The following is a 20,301-nucleotide window of genomic DNA, read 5'->3' as shown; positions in this document are numbered from 1 at the left end:
ATGCCTTCCTTGACTTCCATGCCTTTGGATCTTCCATATTCCTCCTCATACTCCCAGATTCTGGAGATGGCTTCTCCCAATCCAGGTCAAGGAGGTATTGGGGGGAGGGCTATGCGTCTGTTTCATGGTTGCGCACTTTCCCAGTCTATGGCAGCACCAATCTTGGCCCTATCTTGACTCCCATATCCAGTGAGCCCCAGATTCTTCCATGGCAAAAGAGGTGAGTAGATCATACCTCTTCCTGCCTCTACATATGGCCTCTTCTGGGCTAAACCAGATTTGGGGGCCAGGAGGGAGGAGCTCCATATGGGATGGAGAAGGGAATGTACTTTCTCCCAGATTTTTTCCTGATGGTTTCTCCCAGACTAGACCAAATAGCCAGAAAAATGATGGGGGTTGGATGGGTGGGTAAGCCCAAGATTTGCACATGACCTCCCATCCTTACCTTACTCCCATCTTCCCCAGTATTGCTCCCCTTACCAATCACTCCAGATGGTTTTTGGAGAACCATCCTACTCCCTTGGTGGGCTTTGGGGTATCCCCACCAACTTTCCCTCCAAAATAGCACCTTACACCCCGTCTTTGACTCAGTTCCCCACACCCAAAGATCCCAGCCTAGGGATGGGGTGCAGGGACCTTAAATAGTCCCTAATCCCTAATTTGCACTAGTTAACCCTGGTCAGGGGTCCCTATGTTTCCTTCTAGTGGGGGAGATAAGGAAATGTTTGCTCCTAATTCTCTTTGATAACTGGGCCTCCTCACTCTGTGATTGGATGAACATTTCCCATCCCACCCACCTCCCCCACTCAAAAAACAAACAAAAAGTAGCTCACAAGGGGAGAGCCAGTTTGGGGCAGCAAATTTAATAAATGGGAATTAGAGGAGTACAGTTTTAAAAGGGGAAAAGTTGCTGTCATCAAATGTCAGTCTTTTTCCCAGCTACTGTTTTCTGGGGCCAAGATGGCTGCCCTCTTCACAGATGCTGAGAGGGCAAGATCATGGCTTTTGGAGGGAGGTGAGTTTGGGGGGAGGGGCAGGAGCATCCTCCTGCCTCTTAGCCTCCCAGCATATAGGAAGGGGGAGGTTTTTGACAGACTCCCTGAATGTTAACCACGGAGGAGTGTTGCTCCTTCACTCCTCCTCTGTCTCTTTGCACTTTTCTTGGTCTTGGCCACAGTCCGAGTGAAGAGTTTCCTACTGAATGTACCAAGTTCCAATTTTTAAGGGGGAAAAGTTTAAAACGGGGGAAATGCAAAAAAAAAAAAATCACAAAAAAATTCCCACAAATCTTGTTTCTGGCACTTTAGAAAAACTGCGAAAAAAATACATAATAAAGAATACATATATATATCTACACACAAATTATATATATATATACACAGCGGAACCACAAGAGAGACCGAGGGCAGGGGGCAGAATTGGTGAGAGTCCACTTATATCCTTACCTTGCACTCATCTGAGGCAAACTTGCACAGAAGATGGAAGGCGTTGAGGATGGAGTGGGGGATTTGAATTTCAGAACAGGTAAAAATTCCAAAACCATGGACATTTGGGGAGAACTGAGATTGTAGACATTTATTTTTTTTGAAAATATGATTTAGGAAAATAGTTTCTGGAATTTGGTGGTTCTGGGCAACAAATGAGGTTGTGGCAAAATGGAGATTAAAATATATGTATTTGAACTGGGGGACTTGAATATTGTGGATTTCAGGTGTTAGAAATTTGGGGTTTTTGCAATTTTGTCTTTGGAAAACTAGCAAGTCTTGTCAGTTAGTGCCCGCTTTCCCCATGTTCCCTGGGAAGAAGGGTGAGGGTGGAGTGGGAAGGCCACTGGTTCTGTGCCACAGCACGCAAGATTTAGAATTCTACAGACTCTAGCTCTATATGTAGTGAGGACCCAGATTTAGAGAAACTGACCAATATTTATCTCAGCATTTGTGTGTGTGTCCAACTCTAGGCCAATAAACCAACAAGACAAATGAACCGTGCTCCACAGTGGGATGCCAGGTGCAATTATTTGCGTGGCTTGTGGGTCTGGCTTACCAGGGACATGCTAACCTTGTCCCACAGGGATCCCTGGGATTGTAGGCCTATTCTCCCTCTTAGGACAACTACTTCTAAAAATTGAGTAGGTGTGAGACCTGGTTAATGCTACTTCACATTAATTGCTGCAGCCATTGGGCTCAAGCTGACTTTAGTGTGACCTCCAGGCAGAAACATTAACTCAGTCCATTCCACATAGGCTGCTGGGCACAAGATCTCTGTCCCAGAAAGACCCTGCTTTAAACCAAGTGCAACCTTTTCTTCAAACTGAAAGGAAACTGAGTAGTAAAATGTGGGATAGCCAGAGTGGACACAGTGACTTTTCTTTTTCTATTCCCAGCCTCCTCTTTGGTTTCAACACCTGGCCCCCTCTTCTCCCTTGTACTTTTTCTAGTGTTATGGATGGGCAGATAAAATGTCAGGTGGGTGGGAGCTTAGAGAAATTCTGGCATAAATACCTTGACCAGAGTGGGCAGCCACTGATCAGCACTAGTGGTGTACTGCCAACGGGGAATCAGATCCAGTGTTGCTGTAGTTTTTGGAATTTATTGAGAAAAGTCAGAAATCCAGATTTCACTGTGAAATACCCAATTTTTAAAAATAGTGAACTAATTCAAATTGAAAAAGCTGCAAGCCAACAACTTGTCAAAAAGTACAAATCTGCAACTTTTGATATAAACTGCATAGCACTTTTCCCATATTCTCACATGATCCTTGGACTATGGAGAAGATACGCAGTAGCTTCATTTTACAGATGTGGAAACTTAGGCACAGAGCAGTTTAGTGACTTGCCCAAAGTCACTTTGGTGACAAGCACCAAAGCTGGAACTTGAATGGAGGTTTTTTAAATGTGCTTTTTTCCTCCCTCATTACAAATACATCCTTTTAGAAATGACCTTTTTTATCCTATAATAATACTCATCACAAAACATCATAAATTACAGAGAGGTAAAAAAGGAGGAAAAAAATCACAGTCCCAACATGCAAATATAAGCACTATTAATTGGTGTATTTTCTTCCAGAAAAAAATTTTTTTTTGCCCTATGATTCAACTAATGATAAACATCTCTAGTTAAGGGCCTATGGCAGGGGCCAGTGATATTACAGTGAACATGAATGACACAGTTCATGCCCTCCTAAGGCTTAGTTCTTGTTCTTTGTTCCATTTCATTGGGGATCTAAGCGCTGCTATCTAAAAGAGGGTCTTCAAAAAGCCAAAGAGTAAATAAGCTAGTAGTGTATTTCAGGAGGGCCCAAGACCTTCACTTCCACTCCCTCCCTGAAAGGCAATGCGGAGAGGACGGGATTCCTAGTGAAGGAGGTGAGGCAGAAAGGAGTAGAACTTGAGAGTACTGCCGCACTCTCCATTCAACTGACCGAGGGCGTGGGTCTCTCTCTCTCTCTCTCTCTCTCTCTCTCTCTCTCTCTCTCTCTCTCTCTCTCTCTCTCTCTCTCTCTCTCTCTCTCGTTAGCGCTCAGGGAAAGGGGTCAGCAGGGGGCAAGTGGTATGTTGCATCCAGGAAGATGACTAGGGTCCCAACGCTGGTGAAGATAATGAAGGTCCACAGGAAGAGGCGGTCCACTACCATCGCCACAAACTGCCAGTCTTCCTTCAGCTAGATAGGGGTAGGCAGAGGAAACTGTTCCTGAGCTCAGAACCCCAGGGGAGGCGGCGCCCCGCCCTGCCCGCCCCAAGCCCTGTACCCTGTCCAGGTCCTCCAACCACAGTTCTACGGCTAGGGTGGGCAGCAGAACAGACCCGAGCCAAACTGCCATAGATGGGTGGAAGTGACCAGCCAGTTGGAAAGCATGGGGCGGGACCAAAGAAACAAACGTCCAGTCAGGGATAAAGCCGAGTGCGGGAGGCGGGGCCAGGGTTTGCTGGAGGCCCTGCCCGGCTCCACCCTCCAGACTCACCGCGTCGAGATCCTCCTGTTCCTGCAACTGTCGAGCGATGTAGCCGATGGAGGAAACGACCTCCCGTAGCTCAGGAGGCAGGCCCACAGCCCGGTTTGGACCGTCGAAAAATCGCCTCAGGTCTGGGGCAGAGAGTTCAGGCTGGAACCTGGAAGAGGCGTGACTGTTCGGCCATGACCAGGAGAAAAGACAGTTTGCGTCACTGCTCTAAGCCCCGTCCCCCAACTCCCTCCTCCAACACCCTGCCACTTTTCAAAGCCTGAGAGGGCCCTTCAGGTTCTCCGCGCCAGCGGCGATCTCCACAGCCGTCTGCAATTCTTCCCATCCATACACGTTTCAGCGCCCACCTTCCCGCAAAGTGATCAGCACAAGGGGTACTACAACTCCCATGATGCTCAACAACATCATATTCCGGGAGATTAAGCCTCCTGCCGCAGCACAGTCTCCTGGGAATTGTAGTTCTCCCTCTAAGTGGGCGAAAGGGCGCAGGTACCTGTTGGTTTTGGAGAAGAGAAAATCACTCGGTGGTTTCCGGATGAAATATTCATCTGTTCCCCGGCCCCAGCCACTTCCTGGCGAATCCCTGAGAGCTAGAGGAGGTGGCTCCATCATCTGGTCTCTCTCAGGTTTGGGCCTCTTCAGACCCAGGTACAGAGGGAGCTTGTGGATAAAGATCTGCAAAGTAGAAGAAAGTGGGTGGGTGGGGCGGGGGAGGTATGGGGTGGTCATGTGCTTTCAAGTCATAAGGTAAGTAACAACCACCCCGACTCCACAGGCCTATTTTTGCGTGGGAGTGCATATGTCCCACCGAGCTACACGGACAGGGACATGTAACCACACAGCCTTAAGAGCTCTTAAGTAGGTTAGGAGGTAGCCTAATCGGAAAGAGAAGTCCTGAGGGTTTCTACTATGAGAATGTTTCCTGAGACCCCAGCTGGGCAATATTGATGAAGCTCAGTATAGGACCTAAGAAATGCTAATGATGGAAGAGTAAAATTGTGCAACATTTCAAAACCCAACAGGCTTTGACATTTCAATAGTCTACCAGGAGTTGTAGTTCTCCCTTAGGTCTGTGAAAGGAAAGGTTGAAATTGATGGAAGGAAAGCGTGATACCTCCCACAGCCAAATACTAAGGTTTTTTTCCCCTCCTTTTTTTGAAGATTTTTTTGTACGCTTACAAGAACTGGGGTACAGGCCAGAGGTGTAGGGGGTAAGAGGATTCACCAGAGACAGAGTAGGGAAGAGAACAGGTGGACTGATTGAAACATAATGCTGAGGGGAGCAGTGGTCCAGACAAGAAAGGTCTGCTGTGCTATGTGGGTCAGCTCCCTGGCCAGAGATCCGTGCTGTGCTGCAGTGGTTGCAGATAGCTTCATAGTGCTGCAACGTAACCCCTTGCACCATCAGGGAGGTCCCCAAATACTAAGGTTGAGAATACAGGTTGGAGGAGGAAATCTTACCTGACGGACCCAAAGGGGCATTTGGTGGGTGTGGGGTGAGCGGTGGTGCAGGTTGAGGACTACAACACTAAGGATGACTGAGAAAGTGACGAGCACCATGGTAAACATGAGGTACTTGATAATGATGGGGACCGATAGGGATGTCTCAGGAACTTTGTCTGCCAGCAGCAGCAGGAACACAGTAAGGGTCAGCAGGGCAAATATGGAGAGCCCCATCTTCTCTCCTTGGGGGGGCAGAGGGAAAGGCAGAAGGATTAGACTTGTTATAAGGCAATCTCCATGATATAATCAGTGACCTACTCTAGGACAGATTTTTTTGGAGGACCAACCACATAAAAATGAGTCCTACATTTGTATCTCTCTCCAACTTGATCTTATTACCTTGAACTCCAGATTCATATGGACCTGCCTACTTAAACTCTCCATTTGGATGTCCTACTTTCCTCACCCCCAACTATTCCCATAGTTTTCCTCATTTCATAAATGACAACTCCATCTTTCCTGTGGCTCAGGCCAGAATCCTTTGAGTCATTCTCAACTTTTTGTCTCTCATCCAATATCCAATTCATGCAAATCTTATTGGCTCTACCTTCAAAATATATCCTGAAACTGATGACTTCTCACATCCGCCACTCCCACCCTGATACAAATAACCATTACCTCAGGCTCGAATTATTATAAAGGCCTGCTATTTGCTTCATTCTTTGCTCTCTTGCTGACTGTTCTCTATAGAGCAGCCAGATTGATCCTATTAAAATGTAAAGCATATCATATCACTCCTCAAAACCTTGCAGTGGCTTTCCATCTTCAGCATAAAGCCAAAGTCTTTACTATGATCTACAAGGCCTTCCCATTAGCTCTCTGACTTCATCACCTTCTATTTATTTCTTGCTTATTTCATTCAGTTATACTGGCTATTTCTTGAATATGCAAGGCGTATTCCCAATTCAGGGCCTTTGCATTCAGTGTTAGCTCCTGGTACATTAATCCTCCATATACCTGCCAGGCTCATTCTCTCACCTCCTTCACATCTTTGTTTAAATACTGACCAATATCCCCTGTTTAATGAGGCATGTGATGACTATCCTATTTTTTTTTTTGAGATCTAAGTCATATATGTATCACACCCACCCCCAAGACCACTCAGGCCAAATCAGCTTGTCCCAGCCCCCAGAGTGACCAGTCTATTTTTTTCCTTTCTTTTTTTTTTTTAAAGATTTATTTATACAAGCACTGGGTACAGTCAGAAGCATGGGAGGGTGAGAGAATTCATCAGAGCCAGAGTGGGGAGCAGAACAGGCAGACTGACGAAGTACACTGCTGAGGGGAGCAGTGGGCGCAGCAGGAGAGGTCTGTGTGCCATGTGGGACCCTCGCTGGCGGCCGGGGATCGAACCGGCGCTGCAGAGGCTGTAGGCAGCTTCGCAACCCAGTGCTCAACCACTGTGCCACTGGGGAGGCCAGCAACCAGTCTATTTTTAAATTTTAATTCCTATTCCCATTCTTATCCTTCCCAGCTCCTTTTCTTACTGGATTGTCTTCCTTAGGACTTGTCCTCTACAAATATACTGTCTACTAGATTTGTTTATTGAGTTTATCAACTCCCCTGCTAGAATGTAAACTCAAAAAGGGCAGGAATTTTGTTCTTTTATTCATTGATGTATTCCCAGTGCCTGGAGCATTATGCTCTAGGTGCTCAACAAATATCGTTGCATGAATAAACAGACCAACCCCAGTCACAGGAGCTATACAGCAGCTTGAAGGATCTAAAAATGAAACCCCGTATATAAGGATAAGCGAGGTGGCTGATTTTTCCTGTGGCATAAAACAAGGGTTGCTGCAAGCTTCATGGAAAGCACTGAAAGCAATAACTTGTGTGGTTTGTTCTGCTTTAGACCTGTAATACTGGGTTCCAAGATTTTCTCTGCTCCAGAAGGAAGCAGAAGTTACATTTGGAAATCTGTTCTAGAGCTGCATCATCTCCTCCCCTAGACAGAGGACTTGATGCCTAAGAGAAGGAAAGCATGTTGAATACCAAAATTAAGGATGGCTGGTCTTTGAATCAGACTGACACTAACCAGGGTTGGAATAGCAACACTACCTCTCTCTGACTGTGTGATGTCAGGCAAATTTATTAAACGCCCCATCTCTTTATCTTCCTCTGTAAAATGGGAAGACAGTTCAGTAACTCACCTCACACACAGCTGTTATAAAGATTAGAATTGAGTGAATATATAACATGTTCATTGTGCTACCTTAAATCAAATGCTCAAAAGTAGTAAAGACACTTAAATAGAACTTACTGGGTATTAGGCATTGATCTATTAATTCAATTAGCCCTCAAAATAATCCTGTGCCATAGGGACAATGCACATTGTCTCCATTCCAAGTAGGGAAACTGAGGCACATAAAGGTTGAGGTCTTGGTCCAAGGTAACCCTGTTACTATATTATTCTGCATCCTGAAGAGATGTTGGCTATTACTTCTCAGGGAGATGGTTATAGGGGATTATGGGTGTCTGGAAAGTGGAGGAGGGAGGATGCAAGTATGGGGAAAGGGAGAGTCATCTGAGTTCAGGGGTTGTTGGCCAGATGAGTAGAGGTTCCAAGGAAGAGAGCCTAGGATTCTAAAGGGAAGAGTATGGAAATTACTGGGTGGATGGAGGTGGTCAGCAGAGGGAAGGCAGAGCCTGAGGTTCGAAGAAAAACCTGGCTCTAGAAGGCCAGGTTCTGGCTGAAGTAATCCCACAACCTGGGTGGGATTACTAAAGCACAACCCATGATGGCTTGGGTTGGCAGGAAATGGCTTGGATTAAGGGTGAAGAGGAAGAAGTTCAGTTATTGATAAGAAGGAAGGTTGGGGCCCCTTTCTCTCACCTGCATCTGGTGGAAGGTAGAAGACAAAGATGGCCAGGAGCGTGATGAGGATGCATGGGGCAATAACGTTGACGAGGTAGAAGAGAGGCTTCCGGCGAATGATGAGGTAGAAGATGACTTCTTGATGATGCCGTCCTTCCCCACCACCCCTAGGACTCACTGGAGGCTGGACTAGCCGAGAAGGTTTGTGGATAATCTCCCATTGGCCATTCTCTTGGGGGTTGGGAGGAGTGTGAAAACAAAGGAACACAGATATGGGAACTTTCCTGCACCATCCTAGAGCAGAGGGGGATTCTGTGATAAGGGGCTAACTGTGAACTCTGGGCTGTGCAGCCATCGTTTTTTTTAAGATTTATTTATTTATGCATATGAGAACTGGGGTACAGGCCAGAGGTGTGGGGGGTGAGAGGATTCACCAGATACAGAGTGGGGAGCAGAACAGGCAGATTGACTGAAATACACTGCTAAGGGGAGCAGCGGGCGAGACAGGAGGGGTCTGCTGTGCTATGTGGGTAGCTCCCTGGCCAGCTGGGGATCGAACTCATGCTGCAGAGACTGTGCTTAACCCCTTGCGCCACCAGGGAGGCCCCTGTGCAGCCATCTTTAATAAGCTTGAACAAGTTTCAGTTTCCATATTGGTGAAAGGTAGACAGTCATACCCATCTTGCTGACCCTGCAAAGTTGTACTGGACATTGCTGACAGAGTATATTTATCGGTCTGTCAGAAGCTAAGAGTGGGAAGAACAACAACATGGGAAAAGGAGCCATGCCCACTCACCAATGAAGGTCCCTTCATGAATGTGCACTTCCTGCCTCTCCTGCCCATCAGGACCCAAGCCAGTCTGCAGGCTGACCTCTGAGCTGTCATAGCTATAGGAGCTGAACACCATGGTGCAGTTCTGCCAGTCGAAAGGGAAGTAGGTGACCTGGATGGAGGGAAGAGTTACTAGAGCTGTCAGAACTGGAGGGAACTGGGGGGATTTGGGAGTCACTGGGGAGGTCACAGGGCAGATAGTAGTCAGAGGACACCAGGGGTGGCCATGGAAAATGAAAGAGGGGTCACTTAGACAGGAAGTCAATGAAAGTGTACAGAGAAGATGAAACTCAACGGAAAATCGCGCGGGGGCGGGGGGCCAAAAGGGATGTGAAACTTATGGGGAGATAACAGAGGAGGGCTGGTAGTAGCTGGGGAGTCAGGATTTCTGAGGAGAGGGAGGTCCCTAAGGACGCCTTGAGCCTCCCAGGTGGAGCCCAGAGACCTGAATGCTGCAACTGCTACGATAGATGCCCGGGGGCTGCCAGCGCACCGAGCCGTCAGAGGACACCACGACGTTAATGTCCAGCGCGACGTCAAAATTTCCATCATTGCTGCAGGGAAGGAATCTTCTCATTTGCGACTAGGCACCGCCCCACCGGCGGCCCCACCCACCAGCGGCCCCGCCCCATCTCCCTGGGTTTGGGACTGTTCTACTTGTTCAGGAGCACCACGTCCGGAAGCCACACAGATTCGGCGGTGATGCGCAGGGAATCGATGTCTTCGTGCTCTGTGGGGTCCCAGCTCAGCCTGTAGTCTTTCCACTCCTAGGGAAGGAGAGGCTGAGGGGTTGTTGGCGACTGAAAACTGGGAGACTTGCGCTCCCGAAAGGGAACAGCAGGGAGGGCAGCAGGCCGGGGTTCTGATTCCAGCTCCACCTGTACTTGATGGGATCCCATAACTTATTTCTCCTTCTCTCGCACCGGACCCTTCTTCTTCTTCTTCTTTTTTTTTTTTTTTTAGTCTGTGAAAGTGGGGTGACTGCACTAGCTATCCTCTGAAAATTTGTTTTTTTTTTTCAAACTGCAATTTGTGAATCAAATTAGTAACCACAAATCAGTGTTTTAAAAATGAGAATAAAAATTGCATGAAAATAGGAATTGTCTCCTGAAGCTTCTGTTTCAGTTATAAAAGTGTTTTTCTGAGGTCCTGATGCAATACACATATAAAATCTTACTAGGTCGGACATAAGAGGGAATTGTAAAGCAGCGGGGCGCCCTTTCCCACCCAGGAGGTCTCCGTACCAAGTCTAGGTACACCTTTGTGCTCATCTCCTCATCCTTCTCGTTCTAAAAAAAAAAAAGTTTAAAAGGTAGAGGTGATGTGAGTGGAAAGAAATAAGGGGAGTCAAGCTCTCCTTGGAAACTCCCGGCTTTATCCTAGTCCCCCCTTCTTGGATGCAAGCCCCGCCCCCCAGGGGCTGCCGGAGTTTAAGCCCCCGCCTCTAACTCAGCAACTTCATGCTCTATGCAATCACTGCCAGTCAATTCCACTGCCTGGTCTTCTCCCGACCCCACGCCAAGCTAAGTCCCGGGCACCAGTAGGCAGTTCATCACACACCCAACCCTAAATCCCCGCACGCTGTGGCCCAAGGACCCCGTTTGGCATCAAGCTCCGCGGCAAGCTGTGATCCACCCCCACCCCCAAGGCCCGCCCGCCTGTCAGTCTGTGGGGCCCAGTTCCACTTGGAGACCCGCCCACAGGCTGAGTCTCACCCTCCCGACTCTGCCCCGGGCCCGGCCAGCAGCCACGCCCCGCAGCTCATCCATTGGTCCGATATTTCAGACCAATTTCCGCTAACTCAGCCTGACCCCGCCCCCAGCTGGCTCTCGGTCTGGCTTCGCCTAAAGCCACGCCCCCCAGCTGCCAGGGGCGCGACCTCAACCCCCCGCGCGCGCTCACCAGGCTGATGAGCTGCGCCAGACTGAGACCAATGCTGACCCCGACGCGGTCTCCCACCTCCCGCGCCGGCCTCACCGAGCTGTCATAGCCCGAGAAAAGCTTCTCCCGGAGCCGGCCCTCTGCTTCCGAGCCGCGGGCGCCTGGAAGAGGAGAGCGCTAGGTGAAATCGTGGTGACCGGCCACAACTCGGGACCCTGTCCCTGCTTCTTCGAGGCCCAGACTTACCCGGGGCGAGTGGCATCCCCAGCGCCCCCAGCAGCAGCAGCAGCGCCCCTGGGGTCATCGCCTGGCCGCGTCTTTCAGTGAATTCGCTCGGTGAGCAGCCAGGACAGTTAACCCAGGGGAAGTGACGAGCCTCTGAGGAATGTGCACCTGTTGTTGGGGGGCAGCCGCCAACCCACCCGCTCCGCCCCAGGAACTTGGTACCGCCCTGAGAAACTGCCAATGCCCGCCACCAACAGATGACAAAGACTACACTGCAGTTGTATAAATCATCTTTAATTGAGAAAGCATGGAGTGGAGACCCGGTCCCCTGAGAGCAGTCAGGAGATGGGTGGAGCCTGAGCGGGGGTTTATGTGGGCCAGGGGAACAGCTACCCCTCTTGCAACAAGCCAGAAGTAGACAGAGCCTGAGGAAAACTGGCCTGCCTCTGAGCCCCAGTCCCTCCATTGAGGACCTCCTCAGTTTACCCTGCCTGAGACTACCTCTCTCACTCCTAGTTCATTAATTTATTCCTGATCTTTTCCAGGCCTGCCCCTAGATCTCCATATTTTCCAGAAAAATCTAGTCAGGTCCTTTTTGGGTACTTAAACCCAGCTGAGGTTATAAGCTGTAAAGTAAAGCAATTTCTATTCAGTTAGAAATTATAGGGGTGTATGAGGTCTAGAGTCCAAGAGGCCCTCACCCTCCTTGGCCTGGCCCTATTGAGGGAAAGGGGTGGGACTTATTGCTGAATTGGGTTCTCTTCACTGGGGGGGGGGGGGGAGGGGACAAGGCTGTGTCTCATTTGTCCTTTTTATTCTAGACCTGTTACCCTAAAGACCTCAGCTTTAAAGGGGACCTGGAAGAATTTCCTGCTGAGGTAGCTAAGTGTTCACATTTCCCCATCCCAGGCACAGGTCCAATCATGCTGTAGTTTTAGCCCCATCCTCATTCCAGCTTCCCTACTATGAGCCTGTTACGGATTTCTTCCAAAACTTTGCTGCCCCTCCTTAGACTCTGTTTCCCTGGTAGAACCTCAGCTGAGTTGCAAGAGCTAGAAATTGCATGTAAAAATAAGATTAACATTCTATAGGAAGAATAAGATTTTTAGAAAATTATCTATGAAAAACAAGAAGTGGTTCTTGATTCACCCAGAACTTAGTTCTTTGTGAATCATAGCTGAGTCCTTTCCAGAGCTCATTTTTAATAGGTAACACTACAGAAGGTGGGAGGGTGGATCTAGAACTTATTCTAGAGCAACAATATGGCTATATAGGCTCCATCTTGGAGGGAAGGGCTGAGAGTCATGGTCTATGTCCTAGAGAGCTGAGATTCAGAAGGAAGTATGGCTCCATAAGTGTCTAGAACACCATACTCTGGAATTGGGTGTCTCTGGGATAAGAAATTTAAACCTGTGGTAATCTGAGACTGGCCCCAGTTTAGGCCAAGGCCAACAGCTGTATAGGGTTCAAATCCAGTCTGTCTTTACTTGGAAACCAGGGGTCCATCTGGGTCAAGGATAGATGCCTGATGGATCCAGAACAGAGCCTGGCAGCATGCCTGCATTACAGCACAGAGCTCTAGTGCAGAAATGACCCTGGCTATGGTGCCTGATGTTCCAGAACCTGTCCAGAACAAGGCAGAAGGTGGAGTAGGGAAAGAAAGAAATTAATCCTAAGCTCCAGTGGATCTATGGCTCAGTCGCAATGAAAAGAATACAGGGCTCTAGGAACTGGATGAGCCCAGGGTCAGGAGTATTATGCCCTGATTATGTCAGTTTGGGAACCCCCAGCGCCATCTCAGGAAAAGGCTTTGGGTGGGGGGTATTAGTGTGGAAGGAAAGAAGTGATCAGCCAGGATCATTAACAGATTATCTCCCTCTCTGACCCCCTCCCAGGCCCAAAGATCTAAAGGTCTCAGCAGCCCTGGAAGTCACAGCCAGCCCCTAGGCTCCCTCAGGGTTGAGCACCTGGTGGGACCTGGCTGCTCAGGGAATGAGTGTGGCAGCAGGGGTGAGAGCAGGGCCAGGAGCAGGGCTGGAAGACAGGCTGTGGCGGTGACTGGCTCAGTGCGAATGCAGGGAGCCTCCAGTCCAGTGAGTACATTTCAGGGGGCAGGGGGACTGGAAGGGGAGGTGTCAGGGACACTGTGGAGAGAAGGTTCCCGGTACATGGCCACTGTGAAGGGGAGAGAGAGGAGCAAGGAAGGAGAGTTAGGTACAGAGACTTGGGCAGAATCAAAACTCTAAGGGCATCCATCCCTATACTCATCATCTAGGAAACTCAACCCATAGGAACCCCAACCCAAACCCCCAAAGGCCAAAGCCTTCCTGACTTGACCTGTCATAACAGGTGTGCTCTTAACACTTGTAGCCCCTGAGCTGTGGTCACTAAATGTTCATGTCAAGGTCAATACCTTCCCATGTAGCCCACCTTCTCTTGAACTTATACTTACCTTCCAGGAGCTTGGGCACAAAGTGGGCGGCAGCCTTGGTCTTTTTCACTCGGTTTCCCTTCATGACGCGACCCTCCTTGTCCAGGCCTAGGTACCAGGCCCGGCCAGAACGGCGCTGGCGGTAGAGAGCAGAGGCATACAGGACATAGTAATTTTCAAAGACGCACTCCTTAAAGCGACACTCAGCTGTGAAATGCGGCTGAGGAGACAAAGACCCAGAAAGGCACACATAGACAGAGAGACACATCACTGGGCAGAAGGAAGCCCTGGAAATAACAAGCTAGGATATAATCTATACATATCGGGCTGGGAGGGTCAAGTTCTGAGTCCATGCAAAAACTAGGAGAACGAGGGGTGAAAGAAGAGTCTGGTAGGCCCCTGAGGGTTAGGAACTAGACTTCTGGAGACACTGGAATAAGAAGGTAACTTCACTCTACTCTCAACTCTTACCATCTCCTATCCTAAATGACTCTGGGGAAGTAATAAGGAAGTTTGGTGGAGGTAGGATGAGAAATAGGAATGCCAAAAGATTCAAAGAATTGGACATTCAAAGAGCCTAAGAGTATTGGGGGACTGTGTGAGGTGTACAGAGGGGAGGGACCCTGGAGGAAGTGCTCTGGAGTAGGCAGTAATGACAGGACATCAGCAAGAGTTGGAGGGAGAGGCCTGAGCTGCAATATCCTGTATCTGTAGTTGAGATGGATGTAGCGGGGGGAGCCCCAATACCCCAGGCCACTCAGCCTCGTCTCACCGAGCTGTAGAGCAGCCCCTCAGCGTTCATGGCCATGTAGTGACCCAGCTTGGCACTCTGGATGGTGACCACACGGAGCCCCACAGGGATCAGGTTGAAGTGGGCTGGGGGTGAAGAGAGGGGGTATCAGTACCCTAGACCTAGAATCCCCATCTGAGCTCCCCCCATCCCAGTTCTACTTCTTCCCTGGGAGTCAAAGGGGCAGACTGGAAATAACAGACCCTGAAGTAGGAATAGGACTGTCATTCTATTCTATCCCCATTCTCCCCCTTCCCACCCAGCAGCTGGCTTCCCCTCTCACTGAAAGAGCTGGTGTCCTCTGGGGTGCCCTGGATGCTCCCGTCAGGATTTGCCTGGAGGTAGAAACCCTGGCGGCAGAACAGTTTGGTGACGATGCCTTTGAGCTGAGGCTCTGGAGAGAGAGACATTCATCTTTGAAAATGACATCTCTGTTCCCAGAAATATTCCCATACTTAGCGGAATCAGAGGAAAGAAGAGAAAACAGAAGGAAGAAAGCAGCCCTGGGCCCCAGCTATCTGACCCTCTAAGTGAGCTCTTTCCCACCTCTGACTCCTGAGGTAGTGGGGTGTGGGCTCCTTCTGCTACCTCTCATCACCAGTTTTCAGTTTAATTTATTGAAATTTATTTAAATGGCTTAATTCCTACTCTACAGCTCAATCGGAGGGGGAGGGGAGACGAGGGAAGTGGAAGGGGAGAGACACAGCAAAAGGCAGAGGACAGGGGGAAACAGGCAGGGACGCGGAAGGGGCGATGTGTTTGCCAATGTAAGGGGTGGTGGGGTGACCACCGGGTAGGGGCGCCCCCTCAGGAGTGGGGGTGGGTCTGGGCCTGACGCTGACTCAGCACCTGCTGCTGCGGCTGCTGCTTGCTTGGCGCGGGCCTCTCCTTGGCCCGGTGCCCGCCTGTCTGACACTGACCCATCTGTCAGTCTGTCAGTCTACTGGCTCGCGGGGGCCCAGTCCTCCCCGAGGTTCAGCCTCTCCCCTCAGCCAGGTAACCCGCCTGGGGTGGGCGACCTTCCGTACCAAACCAAGGAAATGGGGGCAGGGGGCCCAGGAGATGCCGAGACCGGCTGAGTCACGTGGGGGCCGGGTCCCCCTGAAGGGTGGGCTGCGGACCGTACCACTATGGAGGGTCGGTGGCGGGGGGAGGGGGAGAGAAGACAAGAGGGGGCCACCCCTAGGGGAGCCGGGTGCGGGGGGGGCCGGGCCAGAGGGACTCCCTGCATGTGGTACCTGGACGGGGACCACACACTAACCCTCACAGCTCTCCTTTCCCGTCGCTCGCTCTGGGCCGACTTCCCTGGACTCTCTTGTAGGTGGTACGAACCCCCCAGTCTCCCAGCGGGTCTCCAGTGGTGAACTGTGTCAGAGTTCCTGCCGGCAGAGGGTCCCCTGAGCTTGTAGGGCCCGATTTCGGAGTCGCGTAGGGGGTTGTGGGGGTTCCCAGCGCCCTCCGTGAAGCGCTGGTCACGGGAGGAGGGTGCACCGAGGGGCGGGCTGGCAAGGTAGCTGCAAGGACACCCGGGGGAGAGCTGGGGAGACTGGCGCCGATCCAGGCGAGCTCGGCCGGGAGGAACCAAGCCGAGGCGTGGAGGAGCGGGAGAGCCAGGCGGGGGCGGGGCTGCCGGACCGCAGAAACCCTCCGGGTGACCCAGGCGTCCGGAGCCCCCAGGCCCCGCTGCTCGAGAAGAAAGAATCGCGAGAGCCTGCACGTAGGCGGAGGACTACGCGGGGGTGGGGACGCCAGTGTCGGGGGTGGGGGGCGTGCAGGAGCTGCGAGGCGTTGGAGCGGCTCTCTTAGCCCCTCGAGTCTTCCCTTTGCCCCCGAAAGCAAGGAGACTCGGGTTATGGGCAAAAGAGAAGGGAAACTGAGGCATAGCCTAGCGGAGACTTTGTCACCCTGACCCACCCCCTTTCACTTTCGCGGAGCCCCCGCCTACCCCCCCCCCACCATTGGGCCCTATTCTTCAGACTCCCAAAGTCCTTGTCCTCAACCGCCCAGGCAGAGACCCCCAGGCCCGGAGACCCCGCCCCAGCCACTCACCCGGGCCACGGTCCGGCCGCGCGGGCCGCCCCCCGCACAGTCGCACCTTGGACAGCAGGATGAGGAGCTGCTTCTGGCAAAGGGACTTGGTGCCGCGGGGACACACGCGCCGCTGCGCCGACACGGGCCGGCTGCCCCCAGGTTCGCGGACCTCCCGCTTCTGCCGGATCAAGCTACTGGCCAGCGCCGCCATGGCGCCCCGGGAGGAGACACCCCCAAGCCGGCAGGCGCCCGGAGGGCGCTGGGTTCCCCCAGAGAAGCCCGTTCACCAGGGCATGCTCTTGAAGCTCAGGTCTGGCTCTCTGTCCCACCTACAGAACCTGAGGATAAGCCCCAGGCCCACCCACCCAGTCGCCAGCTCCCACCCTTGGGCCCCGGGCTAGCTCCACCAGATCCAGCAGCCTATGTACCTCTCGGTTGACCCCACCCTCAACTTGGGCTCCCTATTGGAACCCCCTTTCCTGCTCCCCAGTGTTCCTGTTCCCACTTTCCGCCCCCAAAGCTAAGACCCTCAAAATTTCCAAGATGTGACTCCAGTATAGATACCCAGGCACCTTTCCACCCTATTTCTTGGAACCTAAAGGGTGTAGGTCCTTAGTTTTGGAGATAGCAGCCCGCCCCACCCCTTATTAGGGTGCTGCCAATGTCAGGGAGGAACCCAACCTTGGTGTCTTTTGCTTTGACAACCTCGAAGTGAAAAAGAACCCCCACTTTTTCCCACTGAATACCCCAAAACTGCCTCAGAATATCCAGACTGTCTCTATTCAGTGAGAAGGGGTTCCCAGACCCAGTCTCTGAACAATTTTTCTCTCACCAAGTCACCCCCATTTCTAGTGGCACAAGGTGCCAGCTGCTGAGCCCCTTCCCTCACCTTGTCACCCTCCACTCCTTTTGAAGTCACCTCCAAATCCGCCCTTCCTAGCGGATACACCAGGTGGTTGTCTGGAGAGCCCTGTCACCTCAAAATAAGGAGCATTTTTTTTCCTGGTTGTCCCTTAATTTCCTTGGGGACAGCTGGTGCTGTTTAGATCCCACGCCCTCCAATCCAACCAGCCCCCCGAGAGAGGAGTGCACCCACGTTGTCACCAGTCCCCAAATGTGAACGGCCCCCCACAAGTCAGAGCGCATCAGAGCTTTCTGCGACAGGGTTTCCTTCTCCTCCCCGGGACTGCCTCTAGCACCCCCTCTTCCTTCCCCGACGCCCCTCAACCTGTCCTGTCTTGCTGATCCGGCGACGGGTGGCGCTGGCTCCGCTTCCAGGCTCCTCCCTCCCTGTCCCCCGCAAGCGGAGCTTCCCCCCACGCCTGGCTAGGCGCCCCGGACCCCCAGGAAGGAGTGAGGGTGTCTCCGCAGAGCGCCCTGGTCCGGCGAAGTCAGAGCACTGGGCCTGGCGGCTGGACCGAGCGGAGCGGCGGCAGCGGCGGCGGCTGTGGGAAGCTGAGCGGCGGCGGCGACAGCAGCTCCCCCTCCTCCGAGAGCCGGCCCGGGGGCGGGGCAGGGGCGGAGACGCCAGGAAAGAGGGGGGTGAAACTGGGTGGGCGGAACCCCGGGGTTCCTTGAAGGCTCGAAGTGGGGACGGTCTTAGAGACAGGCGGAGCCGAGGCAAGGCCGCACGTCTCGGGGCTCGGAAGAGGAGGGACGTGGAGGCGACTCCACTCAACAGAACCCTGGATGGCGGGGAGAGGTTGGGCTTAAGATAAATGGCATGGCGGACGCCTTGAGGATGGAGAAAGGGGCCTTACTGTCCAGGTAGGAGGATAGAACTGGGTGAAGACAGTGAGGGGTGATAACTGGTGCGATCCTGGAGGCAATATCTAGCCTGGGCGCCCTCCTTACCAGCTCTGCTTGTTTGTGAGGGCACAGTAATCAGTTCCTTGTCTCTCCGCCTCTCTCATACCCAAGTTTTATCAGCAAATATACTCCCCCAGATTTCTGTTGACTCCTAAAAGACAGTAAAAACTGGGAGGCTGCACCAGGGCAGGGGAGGAACTGGCCACAGACTTGGAGAGTGACGAGGGAGGAATGAGGCGACTGGACGACAGAGCCAGGGGTGGGAGGGTGGGGAGCCGGCTGGGCCTTCTGCAGCGGGGTCTTGAGATCCAAGGACGCTCGGGCTGACCCTCAGGCGAGCACTTCCCTCCACAGCTCTCTCACCAACACAAGCACTTTCCACTTGGGTGGGAGCAGGGTCTTTAATGGGGCCCGCCTCCTACCCCAGCCAAGCCACCCCCCTTGCGCGCCGCTTTGGCCTCCTCCACTGCAGCGCGAAGGGCCCGGGTAGGGTCTCCACGGAGCCGGGCCAAGGCCGGGAGCAGTACGGCGGCGCCTTCCCTGGCGAGCAGCTTTCGGCCGCTTAGAAAATAGTGGGGTAGAGTCCCGGCCTCGAGCACACGGCCCAGTTCATCCAGGAGCCCCAGGCAGCAGGCGCCGGCATTCTCGGGCCGCGCCAGGTAGTGCGCGGGGAGCCGCTCGCAAGCCCAGTAGAGCAGCGTCCGCAGGAGGTAGGGAGCCGCGGCCCGAGTCCCGGCCACCAGGGGGCGCAGGAGCGCCTGGGCCGCCGCGTGCGCTTGCAGCAGCGGGGCAGGTATGCGGGCCTTGAGCGCCAGCTCCTGGCGGGCGAAGCAGAGCTGCCAGCTGTAGGCGCTCGGCGGCTCTAGGCGACTACCTGGCACCAAGTAGAAGGACGACTCCGAGGCCAGCGGGCCGGCCCACGAGTGGTTCCGAGCCCCCTCGGGCCAACCGGTCACCGACACCACGGGGATCAGATCGAAAAGCAGGAGGCGGCGCGGAGGCCCTGGCGTGGCCAGGAGAATGGTGGTGAACCCCGCGTGGCGGGCGGCGTGGACCAGACGCGGGGCACCAGGCACAGGGAAGAGGGTCTCGGCGACCGCCGCGAGCGAAGCGAAGAACCACGCAGCCACCTGGGCGGGGCCCAATGTGGGCCACGCCTTCCCAACATCCGACAGCTGAGGGGCTGGATTAATCACCTTTGCTTGGGTGATGTCACCATTCGGTTTTTCCAATGGTGCGGCACAGACCGGATCGGTTACGTCTTGCTGAGGCGACTCGGGCCCCAAAGCGTTACTAGGTGATTTTTCCAAAGACTCGTGCGATCCAGGCTCAGTGACGTAATCGTGCGTCTGGTTCAGGGAGCTTTGCGGGTCCGTGGGACTAACTTCACTTTGGATTCGGTGGATCGAATCAAGTCCTGTGGGGGCTGGGGGCCCGAGGCAGTCCTGCCACGCCTCCCGGACCGCGGTTCGGTGCATCAGCTCCGGGAGGCAGAGCCGAGCGTAACAGGACTCCGCGTCCAGCTGCAGCTCCTGCCCGGTGCCGTCTAGCGAAAACACAGGCACCAAGAGTGTGAAGCCCGCGTCGTAGTGAGGTCCCCGGGCATAGGGACCCAAGGGTGCAGGCCCCAGATCCAGGGAGCCCTCGCGAATCCCACCACGAAGCAGCAAGAGTTCAGTCTGGGGAGGAAAGCGGGGGTCCCGACGGTGAACAAGACCTAGGGAAGAGATGGAATCGCGAGGGTGTGCCCCAAAGGCGGGGCGGGGCTGGGAGCTGAGAGTTCCCAAAGGCAGGGGGTGTTACTTACCCAGCAAAGAGAAGACAAAGTCTTTGGCCTGGAGGAGGTCGGGCCCCGGCTTGGGCCCGTCACTCCAGCTCTCCTGCACACCCAGTTCCTGGATCAGCTGGGTTAGTTCCTGCAGCTGAGCCCCGGAACAGAAGTCGATGTCCGTGAGCGGCCGGGCTGGGGCTGGAGGTGGCGGGCCCCACCAGGGAGCACTCCCCCAGACCGCAGAAGCCATGTG

The 20,301-nt window shown here is 53.0% G+C and overlaps 3 protein-coding genes across 4 annotated transcripts; all 3 read right to left on the bottom strand.

Annotated features, from left to right (window-relative positions):
• Positions 1-3,341: 3,341 nt before the first annotated feature.
• On the bottom strand, positions 3,342-11,295 carry CHRNB1 (cholinergic receptor nicotinic beta 1 subunit; the record flags this gene model as incomplete). Of its 2 annotated transcripts, XM_084236832.1 has the most annotated exons (11): positions 3,342-3,659; positions 3,961-4,108; positions 4,454-4,635; positions 5,422-5,645; positions 8,297-8,509; positions 9,075-9,222; positions 9,556-9,664; positions 9,768-9,877; positions 10,355-10,399; positions 11,013-11,152; positions 11,238-11,295. In XM_084236832.1, the coding sequence occupies 11 exons, from the start codon at positions 11,293-11,295 to the stop codon at positions 3,519-3,521; spliced, it is 1,518 nt and encodes a 505-aa protein (XP_084092958.1). In that variant the 3' UTR covers positions 3,342-3,518. The 2 variants fall into 2 exon arrangements, with proteins under 2 accessions (XP_084092958.1, XP_084092959.1); XM_084236833.1 differs by lacking the exon at positions 10,355-10,399.
• Positions 11,296-13,320: 2,025 nt separating this feature from the next.
• FGF11 (fibroblast growth factor 11) lies at positions 13,321-16,874 on the bottom strand (the record flags this gene model as incomplete). The annotated part of the gene is made up of 5 exons (XM_084239070.1): positions 16,487-16,874; positions 14,721-14,831; positions 14,420-14,523; positions 13,669-13,867; positions 13,321-13,391 (listed from the first exon to the last, which is right to left on the bottom strand). Exons 1-5 carry the CDS (start codon positions 16,677-16,679, stop codon positions 13,321-13,323), a joined length of 678 nt encoding a protein of 225 aa, XP_084095196.1. The 5' UTR covers positions 16,680-16,874.
• Positions 16,875-18,535: 1,661 nt separating this feature from the next.
• On the bottom strand, positions 18,536-20,298 carry TMEM102 (transmembrane protein 102; the record flags this gene model as incomplete). Its single annotated transcript, XM_084238793.1, has 2 exons — positions 18,536-19,994; positions 20,085-20,298. 2 exons carry the CDS (start codon positions 20,296-20,298, stop codon positions 18,679-18,681), a joined length of 1,530 nt encoding a protein of 509 aa, XP_084094919.1. The 3' UTR covers positions 18,536-18,678.
• Positions 20,299-20,301: the final 3 nt, after the last annotated feature.

This window comes from Talpa europaea, assembly GCF_964194135.1.
Source record: "Talpa europaea genome assembly, chromosome: 7".
In the NCBI taxonomy this organism is placed as follows: domain Eukaryota; kingdom Metazoa; phylum Chordata; class Mammalia; order Eulipotyphla; family Talpidae; genus Talpa; species Talpa europaea.
This window is presented reverse-complemented; position numbering and strand designations above follow the sequence as displayed.